General features: G+C 43.6%; 2 protein-coding genes across 10 annotated transcripts in view; one reads left to right on the forward strand and one right to left on the reverse strand.

The window, feature by feature from the left end:
- SLC66A2 (solute carrier family 66 member 2) overlaps positions 1 to 18307 on the forward strand; it is a 559480-nt gene that overhangs the window by 409451 nt on the left and 131722 nt on the right. The gene's annotated exons all lie outside the window — the stretch shown is intronic.
- The window catches only part of NFATC1 (nuclear factor of activated T cells 1), a gene marked incomplete at its 5' end in the record, with an annotated part of 114535 nt that overhangs the window by 39686 nt on the left and 56542 nt on the right, over positions 1 to 18307 (reverse strand). For 5 of the 9 annotated variants that reach the window (XM_082045407.1, XM_082045405.1, XM_082045403.1 and 2 more), the window contains 2 exons: positions 6371 to 6503; positions 7768 to 7823. In XM_082045407.1, the coding sequence (XP_081901533.1) occupies positions 6371 to 6503; positions 7768 to 7823 (189 nt within the window). The other 4 variants (XM_082045409.1, XM_082045408.1, XM_082045410.1 and 1 more) reach the window with 4 other exon arrangements.

Genomic DNA, 18307 nt, shown 5'->3' on the forward strand with positions numbered 1-18307 from the left:
CAACCTCGCCTGTGCATTTCACCTCCAGCAGCCACCAACACCATGTCCCCTCCAGGATCAACCACTGAGCTAGATTAATTATGGTGATCAGCCACTCAAAGAGAACAAAAATAAGCATCTCCTGTAATCCAGCCCATGTAATTCTAAACCCTGTTCTCCCTCACACAAGTTTTACCTTTTGGCTTTTAAACTAATTGGAAGATCCTAAAGTTCATGCTTATTAACATATGAATGTGAAATCACTGGGAAGTAAGGGAAGGAGTTCTTGAAATGCTCATGAAGAGGGGTTTGGTGACGGAAACTACAGGCTGGGTTTTGTCATCTGAAACGGCATATTTCAAAAGTGAGGTACTGCCAAAAGACAACTTTATGCACTGGAAGGTAACTATTATGGGTGATCATTGTTGCTGCCATGGAGCCTGCTGGTCAGACATAGCCAGGCACTTCTATGTGCGTGTCCAGCCCTGCCTGTCACAGGGACATCTCACAGGTAATGCTCCTTCTTGGCCTTCCAGATGAAGATGGAGCACTGCACAGTGAGGCAGAGATTTCCTTCTAAAGATCAAGATGACTGCATCTGTAGGTCAGATGTGGCTGGCTAGGCTCTGGTCGACAGCCAAAACGGGATGTCACCCGCAGGAAGCCTGGGCAGCTCTACTGGGGACCCAGCAACTGGGAGCAAAACCACCCGAAGGTGTAACACTGGTGAGAGTAATGCATGTCTTCTCTGCTCAACTGTAGACCTCGCGCGGCTGCTGGAAGGGAGCAGAGGAGCTGATGTGCCCGGCAATGATGAATTTTGTGATCCTCTTAAATGGAAACAGGACTCCGACAGAATCCTGCCTGTTTTTTGTCACTCTGTTAAATGTCAAAAGTAACAATCAACCACCTAGCAGCCAAAATGAAATAAACTGTAACAGTGCATCATATAAAAATGTGCAATGTGATTCATCTTTTCACCTAAAATAAAATTCCCCTGAGACAACCTTCCCCCCACCCCATCCCTCCTGTTGCCTTTCCTTGATCTGTGCAGACTTTGCAGCAGCCTGGCTGCACCCTGGGCTGGATGGAAACATGTCCAGCAGGTCTTCAAGGCTTCAAGCCTGGCCCAGCTGCACTCAGTCCCCTCACACATGGCTCTAGGAAGTCTGCGCTGACCTAAGGTGGGCTTGGGTATAATACACTCCTACAGACTTCCATGCCCTCTCCTCTGGCTCCACAGGCCAGCTGCAAGGTGCTGCCCACTGTGGCAATACCACAGTCACGTTGCATATGCCACAGATTAGGAGCATTTCACAACCCAGGCACTGAATTTGGCCCCACTTCCCCAACTGCCCCCAAACTACCTACATTTTACAAACACGGCTAGGCTAATAATTTTGCCAGCCTTGTGCATGAAAATTCAACAAATTCAACAAGTAACTCAAGAGGTGAGAGGTGTCAGGTGAAGTTCAGCAAAAGCTGTGCTCTGTGTCATGTTAGAGCGGCAACACTTTGCACCCTCATTTTATTGTTTTCTGCTCAGGTGGCCAATGTCTCCTTGTAACTTAGAAAGTGAGCTGTGGGCGGAAGAGCCGAGGTGAAACAGGCACAGCTGCTCAACGCAATCACTAGAAAACTGCTGATTGTACTAATCTGTGGGGCAGGCAGGAGATAATTTTAGAGCTGAGGCAGGAAGTCAGGAGGATGCTGACAGCAATGTGCGGTGGGCACTGCGCAGCTTTTTCAGAAGTGCACCAAGAGCTTCACTTTCGCACTGCCAGGCTGTTAGCAGCAATACTAAGGCACACCTAGCAACCATGGGCAGGCTCACAGCTCCCATACCCACAGATTCAAAGGATCTCTGTCCCCATCAAGCCCCTTGTCTATATGGCCAGTTTTCCAAGGAGCTCAGCACCCTGGCGCTTGAGAAGGTGCCTGTAGGGAGGCAAAAAAACTGCAGAAAATCTGGCTTTACAAGTGAAGGCTGTGCAGTTGGAAATCCAGCCCTACAAGTGGCGAAACACTTCTCAAAATAAAAATTGCCCAGCATATCAACACCATTTTAATAAATGCTAGAAGTAGTGAAACATTTTTTTAATAATGCTTTAACAATTAAGAAGCCTGACAGAAACAGAAACCGGAAATACTTTATCATCAACTCTTTGCACAAGTGTACTTTTCATTTCAGCAAAAGAAAAACATCAACTTTCCTTTTTCCATCTTTTTAGAAATTCCCTAGGCAAACTACCCTGTCTTTGCTTATCAAGTATCACTACTTGTCTAAATTGAATTAAAAGAAAAAACTTTTCTGTGTTCACCGTTCTTGATGTCAACGTTCATTAGATAACAGAAATCATAGAGAGCATCTACTCCTATCTGAAAAAAATAAGTTCTTGAACACATTTCCTCTATTTTGATGTACCTACTTAAAAGAAATCTGAATAAACAGAGATCTAACCCTTATCATTCAGTGTGTTGTTTAAAGTCTTCTGAGCTGGAGAACTCCTTCAGCTTTCTTAGCAGATGAAAGCACAGGATTTGGAACCACAGCATGCATGTCTGGTTGCTTGTGTGCTTCTTCAGCCTCTCCAGATTGGTTTCTACCTCAAATGCTACTGCTTACATCTAGTGATTTCAAAAGACTGTCCCTCCTGTTTGAAATGCATACAGGGGCCAATGGCATGATAAATTCATAGAAGCAAAATGATATGCAATCATAAACAGAAACAAAAACTAAGCATTTTTCCAGAGGGTAGGGTTCACAAATGTAGGATTCACCAATGGTTTTCCAGAATGTTCTGCTGTACATAATGGAGCTGCAGAGCATCCCTGCGCAGAGCTGCAGCAGTGGAGGGACTTTAAAAACCAAATATCCAGGTATTCGCTCATTGTGTATTGCTCAGACTCCTGACTGCAGTGTCTGGTACTGTGTCTTCCTCCTCACATTCTGAGGGGATGTGGCAATGCAAAACATATGAGTACTTACCATATGAGCTGTGGGAATTCACCTGTGCCAGAATGGTATGGAAACTACTTAAATTTCTGTGCCAGGCATGTCTGGGAAGGAGTGTCAAGAGCCTATAGCCTGCAAGTTCCGATATGCAACTGATATGCAATTGCTCAGCGATGCACAATATTGAAGCAATAGTAAAAAAATGACATTACATTCATTTCTGTACAGTATAGGCTAATACAGGATTTGGGGATTACTCTAACTCACCAGAACAGTAATTCAAAATTTCAATTAAAAGTGGATTACAAATACTTAGGTTTATGGTCTCTCCCAAGCCAAAGACTGAAGCAAGCCTGTTTTCCAGACCTTGGTTCTCATTTGTGAAGCATCTACTTTCTGTTTAGTTGGTTTTGTTTGTTTTTGTTTTGTTTTGCCTTTTTTTGGTTGGTTGGTTGGTTGGTTGTTTTGTTATTTAAACTCTTCATCTACAGAGCAGCAAGATTTTCATTTTTACAGCATTTTTTTTTTATTTCTGAGGCAGGAATCTTCACCAAGTAAGTCCCTGCTCTGCAAAACACAAAGGAAAAGTATAATCGAGCCATATCTCCACAGCATGGGAGAAGCCTTATGGTGGTGAAACCGTAACATTCTGCTGGAGAGAGCAGCTTGTGCTAGCTGCATGTCACAGAGCTGTACTCCACGGAGATGCTACAGGACCATCCACGGGAGGTGGGATGAGTGAAACCACATGCCCCTGGATCCACTGGCTGTTTTCCTCTGGGGAATGAGGGGAAACAGGAGCTACAGGAAAAGAAAACCCTATTGTTCTGCAGTTGAGGTAGGAGCCGCACAGCAAGACCACGGCTGTCCTGCTGGCTGCATTGTCTGCACGTGCCCATACCCACCCCAGTTGCATGGCCACACAATATTTAGGCTTTAGTCCATATACAGTATTTTGCTTTGGCACAGTCCAGTTGATCTGTAAAATACATGCCTAATGTGCATCACGCAGCTTTTAAAAGATTCCTCATGCAGAAATACCTGCAAAATTACAGTAGGCACAGAAATGTTAGCGTTTTGACTAGTCCTAAAGCACAGAAGAAGTTTACAGGATACCATCTGATTTGTGTAAAACCACATCTTAACACTTGATGATCACTCTGACATTTGCTTATCAAAACCCTACACCTTCTATGTTCATGAGATTTGTTTAAACAAGGGACAAAGTGTTACCTGGACTAAAATAGTGCTTAACTCCTTTACATGTTTTTACACTGATCACACAGTGGTTGTTGACTCAAATATTCTTTTCTTCTTGAGCTAAACTTTGGTTTTCTACAATTTCTTGAAACATTAAAATAATGTTGTGACTGAAATAAAATAAAGGAGAACATTCTAAAATGAAATATAGCAGCATAAATGACTGATTCAGTCATTGTTTGTGGTTTCTGACTATGAAGTCAAGGTGATCATACCTATCTTTGAAAGGCACGATGGAAGCAACCACCAGCAACACAAAAGCAAAACTTCACCACTACAACATAGGCATGATAAAAACATACTATAGTATTAATTCTGATGATTTCAGCAGCACAGTCACTCTTACCACTTTTATGAGAGAGTTTGCTAAGAACATATGATGGTTTTCAACCACTTATATGCACATATACATATATATTAAGAGAATATGAGTGAGGAACCAAACAGGAACAGGAGGAAGGCATATTTACTATTCAATACCTGCTTCCCTTTCCTTTACTCTGGTGTTACATTTTTTTCTTTCAGGTTTCCCTACACTGAAACAAAAAGATTTCACAGGAATTTAAATCAGTAAAGCAGACTAAACAAGATTCCAAATGTTTTCAAGAGTGACCATAATTAAAGATGTCTTTGCAGAATAAAGCCTAGGCTGGTTCTCTCTTGCCTGTCACTATGTAGTTATTCTTGTCACTTCACATCAAATGAAACATCAAATGTTTCAAACTCAGAACAGTGGTAGGATAAACCAATTTTGCAGCAGTAAATACTATTCCCATGGTTTAGAATAAAATGGTAAAAAATTACCTACGTAAAGGCTGGATACAAAAGATGCTGCACAATAAACAACAGTTAACAACAGGAATGTATTTGAAATATGTATCAGGATAACTTGGGTGGCAAGGCAATACCTGTAGGCCTTTGCAACAGATTTTTGTTGCTGAAAAGTGTTGTGCAAGAGAATAACAACTTTTTTTTCTTTCCGATTTAAGAGATGAACAGTCTTTAAACATACAGACATACATACCCACTGGGCATGAAGTTTGCATAAGTAGGCTGATTCAGTGAAGCATAGCTATGCAGCACAACGGCAATAAGCAGTCAGTTGCCCTTGTCAAGTTTCCTGTACTTTTATTTTAAATCGAAGTCCTGATAAAAGTCTGGAGTGAATGCAAGCTAACTAGGTGAAATTCCAAATACATATTTTATGGGATTTCACCTGCAAAAAGTTGCCAAGTCTCTCCAAGTCATGCAACATGACTCAAGTATAGCTTTGTGGGAGATTCCCTCAGGACTGTTTTCACTTGGAAAGTCTACAAAAAAGCATGAACCTCATCATTTTTCTAAGTCCTCTTCCTTTCAAAACAACAGCAACAAAACAACCACCTTTCTTTCTTACTTTCCCCCCAAAAAAAGTGTTCTCAGAGAAAAGAGCCATTTGAAATTAAAAAAAAAAATATCTAAAATTACTTGCTATTAAAATCTTCATACTTGGAATACTCCATAGCTTGGAATTCAGCTACTGGGAGTATTCCTCATTGTCACTTCACAGCCACCAATGTAAGTTTCCAAAATAAAGTGGCACGTGTGTTTCTGAACATTTCCTACACATGAAGCATTTTGTACGGAGCACTCTGATCTCCATCCATATCATGCTTTTCATTGTGGCCCAAGAGCATCATCAGCCTCGAGCGCTATTTTCACCCTGCATGAGATAGTGAGGTGCGGGATGACTGGAAGGAGAATCCCCACACCACTTCTAGCTCAGAGCCCAGTATGCTCACAGTGCTGTGGTGTGAACTCAGAAGTATTATTCAAATGCAATGTACCTTCTGGGGCCATGAAGTCACACTGAGGGATGACAGCAACTTAGCAGAGAGCTCAGTATGTCCACACTTTGTGGCTAGACATGTGAGTTTGTGCTGGGGGTCTTCAAAAGCAGAAAAAGTCCTTGTTCCAACAGGTCTCTGCCACCACAACAAAATAAAATAATCTGCAGAGAAGTTCTCTTGTGTGGGAAGCAGAGAGAAAGGCAGCTACCATGGTTTGATTCTCTCATTTGATAGCACCAGGTATACATCCAAATTACGTTACTAAAGAATTATCAGAGCCATATATCTAAGTAATCATCATTATGTCTCATTTTTACTAGCAGAGATAAGGAATACATTTTGTTACCATTAGCAGGAAGATAGGTGAAAAACTGGTACTGGCTTCTCTTTCTCTTTCCGTTGCAGACGTAGAAGTTGACCTGAACAGGGCTGGTAATTCTCTGATTGCGGAAAGGTGGTATCTCCACCACCAACGAATTCTGCAAAAGCAATGAATCAGAAAGTCAAGGCACAACTCAGGCAGTCAAGCTGTACAATAGTATTCAGATATTAACCCTGGGAAGGAGGTACCCAGGCTCACAAGGAGGAACACACTCTCTGCAGGGGAACTGGTGGGCTTCATGGGCAGGGATGGCCTCCCCTCCAGAAGTAGGGAAATAAGATTTTAGCATAGTTCTCATCTTTACAAAATCTCTAGCCTTTACCTTTCCCATTTGGACAGCAAATATGATACCACATAGGTACAAGGCTCTGCACCTCCTGCCTCTGACAAGAATCTGGGACAAGTCTATTGTGGTCTCTAACTCAGCAGGAGAAAGCACAACTGCTCGGTTGTCAGGTCATCCCCAGTATAACTCACCCTAACACAACTTCCTTTCAGAATTAGGACAAGCATATGATTATTCAAATATTTCCATTTTCCACAGTGAAACTTTTTTCATACTATGACTCAGGAAGCTTTAAGCATGCTAGTTTCTGTGGATGGGAGATCTTGCAAGAACATCTACCGCTACAGAAAGAAGGGCTAGAGAGCATGTAGATGATCTTTCACTGTCAGAAACCAAATGCTCCAGCACGGGGCTAAGGAACAACTTAGCTGCTAGGGCATCAGCTTACACAAATGCACAGTGAAATCTGCTAGGACCATCAAAACCTCTTTCGGCACTTTTTGAAAGAATAAAAGGGAATGCTCATCTTAGCATTTGGCCTGCTTTCATTTGGGGTCTTTAAATTGTTTGCCTCCATGTCTCCAGCAGGTCTGCAGCTATAACAAACCGTTGCATATAGCTGCAGAGGTGGAATGGCAGCCACATTTTTCACTTACAGTCATGGCTGAGGGAGCCACACTTCTCCAACTGTAGGGCTGAACTCCTATGAGGGGATTCACATTTCTTCTGCCGAAAGTAGACAAAAGCCAAGGAAAATGATCAGAAATTGCTTTGGGAGCAGGGGGAAGAACTGACCCAGCAAGACAGAAGATGAGCAGACAGGCTGGCCCATCCAGGACAATGAAAAAATATTTTCCAAATGGTCTCTCCTACTTTTGGGATAGCTTCCAACAATGGCTTTTTACCTCACGCTCCCATTAAAGAAAGATTTCCAGGAGGGGAGGCCTAAGTATTTGTTCTCTTTCAGTGGGGAGAAACAGCGCCAAAGCCTTGGAAATCCCTCTTTAGTAACAGTGCTGGAGAAGGCAATATATATTTTTTCATCTTGATGTTAAAATATTTAAGGCAGACTTACTGGCTTGCACATTTCTTTGTCGGTTTTGGCTTCCATTTCCCACACATGGTGACCATCTAAAAGACAAAAGAAAAAGATATCTAGTTCTATCTTTTTTTCTTCTCCCAAGCCTACAAAAGAGTGACTTCTGAAAAAAGATCTCTTTGAAGGGGCACCTCATATATGAAAATCAGCCCTCAAAATGCACTGCCCATGCATTGCCCAACCCAAGGCCATCTGGGTAACCTGGGACGGGAGCCCACTTAGCATTTTTGAAGGGGGGAGCCACAATCCAGAGCGCATGATAATACGATGGGGGAAAGCCACCATGAGATTATTCTGCCACTAGTCTGGACAAATTATGCAATTGCTCTACACTTCAGTTCCCCACACTTTCAGGCAAAAAACCTACTACCTGTGAGGCCATCTGATTATTACCTATGCAGTAAGTCATATTCAACACTAATATTAAACAAAACAAAACAAGTAGTTTTAAGGAAGCTCCTCAGCCATGCAGTATTTGATTTTAACATACTCCTAGTCTGGCTTGTCATAATTCTGCTGATTGGAACAAAAGGCAAGGCTATAGGCTGGTAAATATAGCTTTTGACTCCATTTTAAACTTGGTTTAGCTCAGCTACAGCAGCTCCACATACAATGTTCTGGAGCTGCTTCTAGTGGTGTGTTGGTTCCTCCAAATTTACTGTATTTCTGTTTCAAGTAACTCAGATTTAAGAAACAGCTGTCACGTTTTCTGGAGACCTGTCTTTTGGAATAAATCGGTTTTGTCTGGTCATTTTTTCTGTGCCTCACTGATACAGGAGTCACTGGTCAATAACAGTTTTTTTCTCCTTCCTTGAGGCTTCAAAACTCAACAGCAAGGAAATTAGAAAAATCATACAAAACGTAAGGTTTCCATTCTGCAGGCCTAGAAAAACACAAATGTGTACTAAAGGCCACAAGCAGACTGCTGTCTAAGTAGGACAGTGGGGACACATGTAGCTTCATGAGTCCCACCACTGTCAGATGTCACTGGACTGAAAGTGAAAATGAGACTTCATGTCATCTCCTTTGTATATTTATTGCAGCATCGGGACATGCAAATGCAAATATTAGCTATTTTGAACTTCGTCACATAGATGTGGGACTGCCTTAGAAAAACAGCTCTCAGCAAGGTAAAACAGTGAATGCATTTTTTCTTCTCTCTTCGCTTTCATGGCCAGGATGGAGGTGACGCATTTGGAACTGCCTGATTTATTACAAATGTCTGTAAATAATACTTTTGTGTACAGCTGTCCTACTGTGAAAGGAATGCTGCTGAGGGACTAGCCCTGGCAATTGTTTTAGCGTCCAAAACCCCCTTCTATTTAACATATGGAAAGAAGTGCAACGTGAAAGCTGCAGCACAAATAGCACAGTGGATTTGGCAGGTCTTTCTGTAGGAAACAATTAACAGATCTACCCTTAGTTTCTTCCTACATTTTGAATTGTGACACTGGAAAAAGGAATCCCTTCAATTGGTACTGCCACGTTCAGCTGTGGGGAAAGAAGGAGCAGCCAGACCAGGTTCGAGTCTCCTTAATGATGCCTTTTGAGAGTGCCAGCAATGGAGCAGACTTCTCAGGAGGACTGGTGATCGCAATTTATTCAACAGATGCTTCCCTCAAGCTGTCAGTAGAAAAATCCTGACTGAAATTCAGCCAGCCAGGACAGATCCCTTGTCTGAAAGCAGCCTCCTTTATCTCCCACCCTATCCCTACAGAGCCCCTGTAACCCTCTCTCTCCCCCCACCCTCCCAGTTAATTCAATCAGTTGTAACACAACACTATCACACATTTTGCAAAGTCTAGGAACTTCTGCTTTGTAAGGGGTTTGTTGGCATATTTTTTTAAACCCACAGACGTCCAGACTAGTAGTTAACATGTGTTCAATTTGCCTTTGTAAAGGGATTACCAGAAGTTTAGGTTTTTTGCTATGTTTAATTTCTGCTTTGCAAGATGAATTATTTGATTCAGATTTCTGGTTTTTATTTCCTGTCGATACTTCAGCAAAATTCAAAACTACTCCATGTCTAGCTAATCTTTCAATTACCTCATGCAGCTCTGCCTTTATGCACTTTTGAAATTTTTATGATGACAAAGAGAGTTTGTTCAGAAATATTTTAAGTGCTGTAATCTAAACTATTAGGAAAATAAAAATCCAGAGCTGTGGCTTGTCTTTAGAAGCTAATAAGAACAATACAGGTTTCACTCCAAGAAATTCCCTTGAGACTGTCCAGACCGTCACTGCTCAGTGACTGAGGGGAAGGGGAAGAGAGGGAAGAAGTAGGGAACAGACAACTCATTAACAGCTAGTGACATTTCATTTAACAAAAACACAGGGAGGAAAAGTTGTTATGAAGCAGAGACAGAAAAAAAAAAAAAAAAAAGACAATTCCTCATATTACGTCTGGTGAACCAAGAGGGAAATCTCAACGCCCACGGACTGGGACCAGCTCCAGGAGGGAAACCTTAGACCACTACGTCAACCTCTTACAGTAAACATGTTTTGCAGGTTTACACAGTTCAGCTGAAATTTAAAATAAATAAATTAAAAAAAAAAAAGAGAGAAAGGAATAATGGCTCCAAAGGGTCTGTGGGAGCTTGAGGCATCAAGACAATCTGCCTGCACCAGAGAAAATGCTGTTGCCCCCTGTGCCCACGGACTGGGGGCCCTGGCGAGCAGGCGGGATGCTGCCTCCCGTCAGCGTGTGCTGGAGGAGCGAGGGCTGCTCGACCACAAAAGTTTCCATTGTACGCCTGCCACATCTGCAGCAGCCCGCCTGGTCCTGGGCCGAGGCAACTCCCTCCTGGCCGCCAGCCAACCAAAGTACACCAGAGCAATTTATACCTTTCCAAAATGCAAATAATTCAAATTACAGACATAACACAAAGCTGAAGCAGACACATTTCAGGCATTCCCGTTAAAGTTTACTCTCTGGAATTACCGTACCCAAATGGACAGTTGTTATACGGGGAGTGGGGGGAAGGTGGAGACAGGAGAGGAAGGAGAGGAGGAGGCAGGAAGGAAAAGAAAGGAGAAAACGGCTTTTCCAAAGGTCTCATTTCATTCCCTTTCATTTTGCTATTTACTTTCACCAAGTAATAAGAAGTATCTTCTCCAAACCAAATGCCTGGCTTTGTTTTGGCATTTTTAAGATTTATATTGCAGTATTTTGAACAGAAAGACATCTCTTTATACAGCTAAAAAGTTGTGTCAAGGTATTATATTGGATTTGGTTTATTTTGGGGGATTTTTATAAAAGGCAAATAAAAACAAAACATCCACGCACAGAATCGCAGTGCCAAAAGCCCTACAGAGTCCCCGGCAGAGTGCCCCGCTCCCCCAGTGCCAGCAGCCGCGGCAAAGCCAAGGACCCGTGCTGACGGCTGGAGGGACCCTCGGATCCTTCCTCCTCCCAAGACCTCCTGTTTTGCACGGGCTCTCTGACGGTGCTGGGGCTCAGCGCTCGACTGACAGGTGGCCATCAGCACTGTCGCCAGCTGAAGACACTGCGTTTTGTCAGGAAGTCTGACATTTACAGACCGATCGCTGTTATTTATAGCTGTCCCTGCTTTGGGAGCACTTCACCACTGGCTGCTTCGGCCTTTTATTTTTTTTCAATGCTGTGACACTTGGAGTACCTGGGATGGCTAATAACAAAACCACTGCAAACTGAGCTATGTGGGGTGGATTTTCAGCTTTGCAAAGCATAAATACCCTGTTTTAACATGCGGTGGCTGAACGGTGAATGGGCCTTTGTAGTCTGCTCTTATCAGCCCCTCGCTCCAGTGGTAAAGGAAACTGCGCACAAGTCCAGAAGTAAAAATACTCTAATTCATCAGGGAATTCCCTGCAGTATGAGTCACTGAACGGCTTCCCCACCACACCCAGCTACAAGTTTTCCACATAAAAAGGCACTGTAGAGGCCTGTTTTAACACAGAAACAGCGCTAAAAAATAGTGGTGTAAATCTAGTGGCATCAGTTATTCACACATAGAACCCAGCAAAACACAACATGAGGCTTTTTCTTTATGGAAGAGCAACACAAAGAGCTGTAAAGACTTTACAATGAAATTTTTCTACCATCTTCCCCTCCTTGCTGCCCATGAGGACAGATAACCCAGGGTCTCCATGGCTGAGTGGACCTTCATACCCCAGGGAACTGCAAGCATAGTGCCAGCAGTTTGCAGGCTCTCAACAGGCAAATCATCAGTGTGGCTTCCATTACAGATCGATGGATGCCAGAGATGGGGGAAGAATATATAGTACCAAAAAAGCCCCAAGCCTGGAAACCCAGGAAGGTATAACATCTGGCAACCACTTAAACCTTGCCTCTATGAAACAGGCATAATGGGAGCGTTCAGATACATTTAAGTTCTTTCGCTTTACTACAGGAGATTAAAACAGTCTATATTCTTTAGTAGTCCTGTGTTCACTTGAGATATGAGAAAAATAGACATTATCTAGGATTTCACTGCCTCTACACAGTGTACATTTCATACGCTTCCAGCCTGCGGCTCAATAGAGTTTGACGGCACTGGCTGGACTGTAAATCTGTATTTACACTCATATATTGCAACTAAGATGCTGAAACTGGCTCTACCCTCCCAAAGGAATCCACTACTTGATTAATGTGCTGTGAGATTACTCTAAACAATAATGCCTATATTACATCCCAGATTACTTTAACATGTCCACAACAGGCAGGGCACAGATGCAATGCAGAATGATTATACAGTATAGTTTTGAGGTGTTCTGCAAAGGTTGTCTACCTTCCTATTTGGTCTTGTTAATGCATATTCAAATCCTTTGGGAGCGAAGGATTTGCAGGTTTTCAATTTGCACTCCAACCCCTTTTCCCTGGGAAGTACACTTACGGCGCTGAGGCGACTGATCAGTGAACAGGTCAGAAGGAAAATATGGGTTTCCAGACACAGAAGAGGATGAAGACTTAGGCGAAGTCTTGTCATTCAGACTTAAGAGTCATCCAGTTTTGTGCAGAGATGCTCTCAGCTTCCAGGTGTGGAGCAAGCTGGGCGAGGTCTGTGCCGTGGCTGGCAATGAGAGAGGTGAAGAGGCAGCTCTGTTGCTTGGAGAGCACTCCCCATGCCAGCCCTGGGCATGACCCACTGGCCCTGTCTCACCAGCTGGCGGATATGCATTGGTGTGGGTGTACTAGTGGATTTTGCTCCAGGGACAGCAGCCTCTCAGATCTGGGGATGCCACAAGGAGCCAGGGCACTTTTCTAGGCTGGTCTTGCAGGCATCTGGCAGTGAACGTTCCCCAGCTGGACATCAGCATGGGTGGGAGTCTCTGTCTGTGTTTACACACTGGACTTTTTCAAGGGACAGGCTATAAGGATGAACCGTCACCAGTCAAGCAGTCTGCCATGGGACAGATAGGGAAGATGGAGCAGAAAGAGAGCAAGAAAACATTCAGAAATGCAGAGGGAGTGGAGAATAAGTATCTGCAATGTAAGGAGCCAGGACCTTTCTTTTGACTGCCTCAGTGGCACCTCCCTTTCTTGAGATCTGCTGTTTCCTAAGGCTCTGTGAGGAGGGAGATGCCTCCCAGTCATGTGTGTGTCCAGAGCCACCTGCAGAGCAGCTCCACCTCCTGCTGCCACTCCTGCTGGTGCTGTGGCCTTCTTGCTGCCTGGGACCTCATCCCCGTCTGCCTCTCCAGCCACCTTGATCTCCCCTGTATTCTTCCACTACTTTTGCTATGAGACCACACGGTTGGTCTGATTTTCACCTACTTTATTTCCCTCTTCCTTGCCAGGAAAACCCCAGCTGTTCTTCTCTGCCCTCCTCACAGCCTACTGTCCTGCTACAGAGACTTCCCCCATAGCTTTGCTTCCCGTCCCTGGCATGTCTTCTGGCATGCATCAGTCCATGCGCAGCAGGGTTCATGCATAACCGACCTATTTGTATTTCCACATCAAAGCTGCTATATTTGTTTGTCTTCTCACAAGTGTTTTTGGAGCATATGGATTTTGTCCATTCCTCCAGTTATACATTTTTGCAGTATTATGCTGGATATTATGTACACTTAGGTGTGTCTGTCATGTATATGATGCTCTCAAGTTACTTCTTCTCTCTTTTTTACCTTAACAATAAAAAAGTCACACAGCAACCAGGTGACAAAAATCCACTGCAAACTGTATCTTACAGTACTTGGGCATCTGTGCCAGGCATGCGCTTCCTCTCTGGTTGCTCATCTGGGCAAGCCAAAAGCTGAGGGACTCACTTTGCCTAAACAGTGATCCTCTCTACCTGCTTTTACCACAGTATGCCTAACAGACTTAATTATTCTGACTTCAAGTGTTTGCAAATGAACAGCAATTTTAGTCCAGGTGATTTAAAGGAGGCACTGTGCTGACAACTGATGGATCAGGGGTCATTTTGAGCCAAAACCATTGGAATGACCTGCCAGATCCTATTTTCAGCAGAATGGAAGCTGGTTATCCAATTTATGCTCTCTGGCACCTCCCCCTATTCAAATTGCTGTTGGTCTGAGGGATTTATTTAATAGCACTCACTAATTCCAGGTCTAAGACACTCAACTTCCAAGTAAAACTGCAGGTTGACATCCCTGCAAAATCTCTCTAGAGCAGGCAGGTCAAACCGAACACAGCCAGCACAGCCACCCACAAGCAGACATGAAAATACTTCACCCTGACTTTGGTTACGTCTGTGTCACCTCCTTGCCTTCACAATTTTATTGTACTTTCCTCAGAGAACTTCTAGTAGGCTGAACCTGTGATTTTGCAGCTGAAACTGAGTAAAATATTCCTGGTCCATCTTCTTCAGCCTGATCTGTCTCATATTTTCTCAGAGACTATTGCCGTAACAAACCTCACAGCCAGTTTAAAACAAGTTCCAAATTTTCCTTCCATGAACAGTTCTTTTCCTCTGCTAGTGTGCTTTATGCCAACACCACCACCTGTACTCCTACTTCTTTCTCATCTTAAGATGTTTCATCCAAATGCTTCTTGATTATTTTTTAAGACACAAACTCATTTTATCTATAGGGCCACATCTCATCTTCAAGATACATTGCCTTATGGCAGCCCATCATAACTTTTTATCAGAGTTTAAACATAAACTTTTGAATGGCATTGTTAGTTTTTACAGCTCATTGTCCCCTCATGTCTCTTTTCTTGTTTCTCTTGTTCAAGGAGGTTGGGCTCAATCTTAGAGGTCCCTGCTCCTCTCCTCTGATTATCTGCCTTGGCATCAGGTTTCCAAGGCAGACCTTGGAAAAGTCATACCTCTCTATTCCTCTCTTAAACATCACTGTACTTTCTTCCACATTGCTCTTGAAGGTGTAATCTTACTCCCTCAAGAGCTGTACAAGGAATGTGCTCCTCCTCCCTCAGCTCTCCCCAGTTTTCCTGTGATGCCCACCTGAGATATAAACCAGCTTTTAATGATGTCAGGGAAGCAATAGGAGACAATGGCTTGTGTTTTTCCATAAGATGTAGACAATCCCTCCAAAAACTAAGTACTATGGAGGTATCCCCTTGTATTGGTTTGTGTGGCAAGGTTCTGGTAGCGGTGGGGCTGCAGAGGTGGCCTCTTTGAGAAGACGGCAGAAGCTGTCCCCATGTCAGACAGTCAGCTCCAGCCAGCTCCAAGATGGACCCACCACTGGCTAAAGCTGAGCCCATCAGCAAAGCTGGTGGTACCTAATAAAAATGCTGTACAGCTGCTGTTAGAAAGAGAGAGGAGTAAGAACATGTGAGAGGGCCAACTCTGCAGACACCCAGGTCAGTGAAGAAGGAGGGGCAGTAGGTGCTCCAGGCCCCTGAGCAGAGATTCCCCTGCAGCCCATGGTAAAGACCATGGTGAGGCAGGTTTTCCCTCTGCAGCCCACGGACACAACCACACCAGAGCAGACACCCACCCTGCAACCCATGCAGAGCCCACACTCTTGAAGCAGGCTTCTGCCAGGAGCTGCAGCCTGTGAAGAGGAGCCCACACTGAAGCAGGTTTTCTGTCAGGAACTGTGGCCGTGGGAGACCCACACTGGAGTAGTCTGTTCCCAAAGGACTGAACCTCATGGAGGGGACTCGTACTGCAGCAGTTAATTAATGAAGGACTGTATCCCATGGGAGGGACCTAGGCTGGAGCAGGGGAACAGTGAGGGGAGAGAGGAGCCATTGTGGACTGACCGCAGCCCCTATTCCCCACCCCCCTGTGCCACTCAGGGGGAGGAGGTGGAAGTTGGAAATGAAGGAGTGAAGTTGAGCTTGCGAAGGGAGGAGGGGGTAAAGGTGGTTTTCAGTTTTGCCTTTGTTTCTCACTATCCTACTCTATTTTTAATTGGCAATAAATTATTTTCCCCAAGTGGAGTCTGTTTTGCCTGTGACAGCAACTGGCAAGCAATCTCCCTACCTTTATCTTGACCCATGAGCTTTTTCATCTTATTTTCTCCCCTGTGTTCTCTTGAGGAGAGGAAGTGAGAGAGAGGCTTGGTGGGTACCTGGAAGCCAGCCAAGGTCAACCCACCACACTCTGTTCCTCTACTGTCTTTGGGCACTGATTGCTTCATTAGACTCTCAGCTTTCTGGTAAGGGCTGTGAATTCCTTCATGTTTGGACAGAGGGTCCTACTGGAACCGTAACAGTAAAAAACTATCTGAAACCTTGTGCTAGTTATAAAAGCCCAGAGACAAAGCTTTGGTTGCACAGATACAGCTGCTTGAAGCCACTTAGTCTGGCAAAAACATGAAAGAATAGACTTCAAGCATTCAGTCACAGTTTCTATAATAATTAAAAATTTACAGGATTACTCAGACAAGTGACTTTTAACTAGAGACCATATGGTTATTCCTTATTTCTCTGTTGTCCACAGTAAGCGTCTGTGATTGATTGATCTCATTCTTCACTGTGAGAGCAACACCCTGGATGAGGTTTGTTGCCACTGATACCATCTCATGCATATGGCTGCTGTCCCACTCTGTCTTCACCATTCCCTAGACTAAACAGCCAGGAAAAACTGAAACATGCTGACATTTCCTACAAGCCACATCACTGCTCCTGCATGCGCGTGAAAGGATTCCACCATCAAATGACTCCACCATTTGATGACACTATTTGCCCAAGGATATCTATTTCTGGGCAGTGGCCAGAAACCCCTTCAGCTATCAATACATCTCTAGGAAATAGGTTCAAGTGACCGTCACATGAACTCCGTGCTCCCAACTTGTATGCCTTTGAAGTTTCCAGTTTATCTAGTTTCCAGAATTTTTAACCTCACTGCGCATGAGTCAGCGTGCAACTACTCACTGCCAACTGGAAGGTGTGTGCCAAACTTGGATAAACAGACAGCTAAAGACAAAATTATGTAGTATCTGTCCATCTGACTAGAGGGGGAAAGGGAATTTTGCCACTTGCTTATTTATTATGTGAGCTACAGTATGATTACCAGTGTGAAACATGACCCCTTTTTGGCCTGTTGCCCCCCAAACTGTGACTGCTACTGGCAATGGAAAGAGCAATGGAAAGATCTCTGAGAATGTAAGATCTTTTACCAAATGGAGCTCTGCCAAGACTCAGGTCACCCGTCTCCCCATCACATCACATCACGTCAAAACAGAGTCCAAACCCTGAGCTCCAAAGTGCAGCTGAGTCAAACCAAAAACCCACATGCTTCCCCAACGCATCTGCTCCATCCACATGCCCCTCAAATGTTTTGTCAACATATCATTTTCCAGAACTTTTAATAAGTTCTCCTGGAGCTAAAATACTGCACTTGAATTACCTGCCGTATAACAAGGTAGCTTTTGCTCACAGCTTACAGGAAACAGAACTGAATTTCTCATACTGACATTTGTACCTTAAAGCAGCAACTGATTGATTCTAATCTTTGCCAGAGACAATGAAATATGAGAGGAGAAAAAAACCTGTGAAATGCTTGAGTGGACACTTTAATTCATGCAGCTTCCTCTTTTCCATATCGCATTTACTTCGTGCAAATATTTGGCTGACCAAGCTTGACCACACATCTAATGGGACGCAAACTGTAAGCTTTCCCATCTGAAATACTTGTAGAAAAGCATTATTTCCCTTGGCATATACACCAAAACATTTGGTGATTTCACCCATATATCTTTCATCTACTCTAGCATAGCTATTACCATGCCACGTCAGTGCCTTCATGTTCTAAGAGCAAAACCTGTTCCAGCAGGGAAGAGGAACAGTTTTGACAGAAAAATCCATTTAACAAAATGAAAACAACAGCAGAATGAACAGTCTGCAGCAATAATTAAACTGAAAAACTCTTTAATTGTTTGAAAATATTCAAAAAGAAAAAAAACCCTGGAGGAAATGTTGCTTAGGTGCTGTCTATTTCTCTGTCTTTCAGGACCTTGAGCTTCAAAGGCTTTGGGCGCAATAGCTGAGGATATTATGCAATTAGGTTACGGAGTGTGTAGGTACTAAGATCACTGTTGATTTGAAGGACAAGTAATTAACACCACCTTCAAAACCATTGAAGTTGGTAAGCCTGGAGTT

The sequence above is a fragment of the Streptopelia decaocto genome (genome assembly GCF_964273445.1).
Source record: "Streptopelia decaocto genome assembly, chromosome: 2".
Taxonomy (NCBI): Eukaryota; Metazoa; Chordata; class Aves; order Columbiformes; family Columbidae; genus Streptopelia; species Streptopelia decaocto.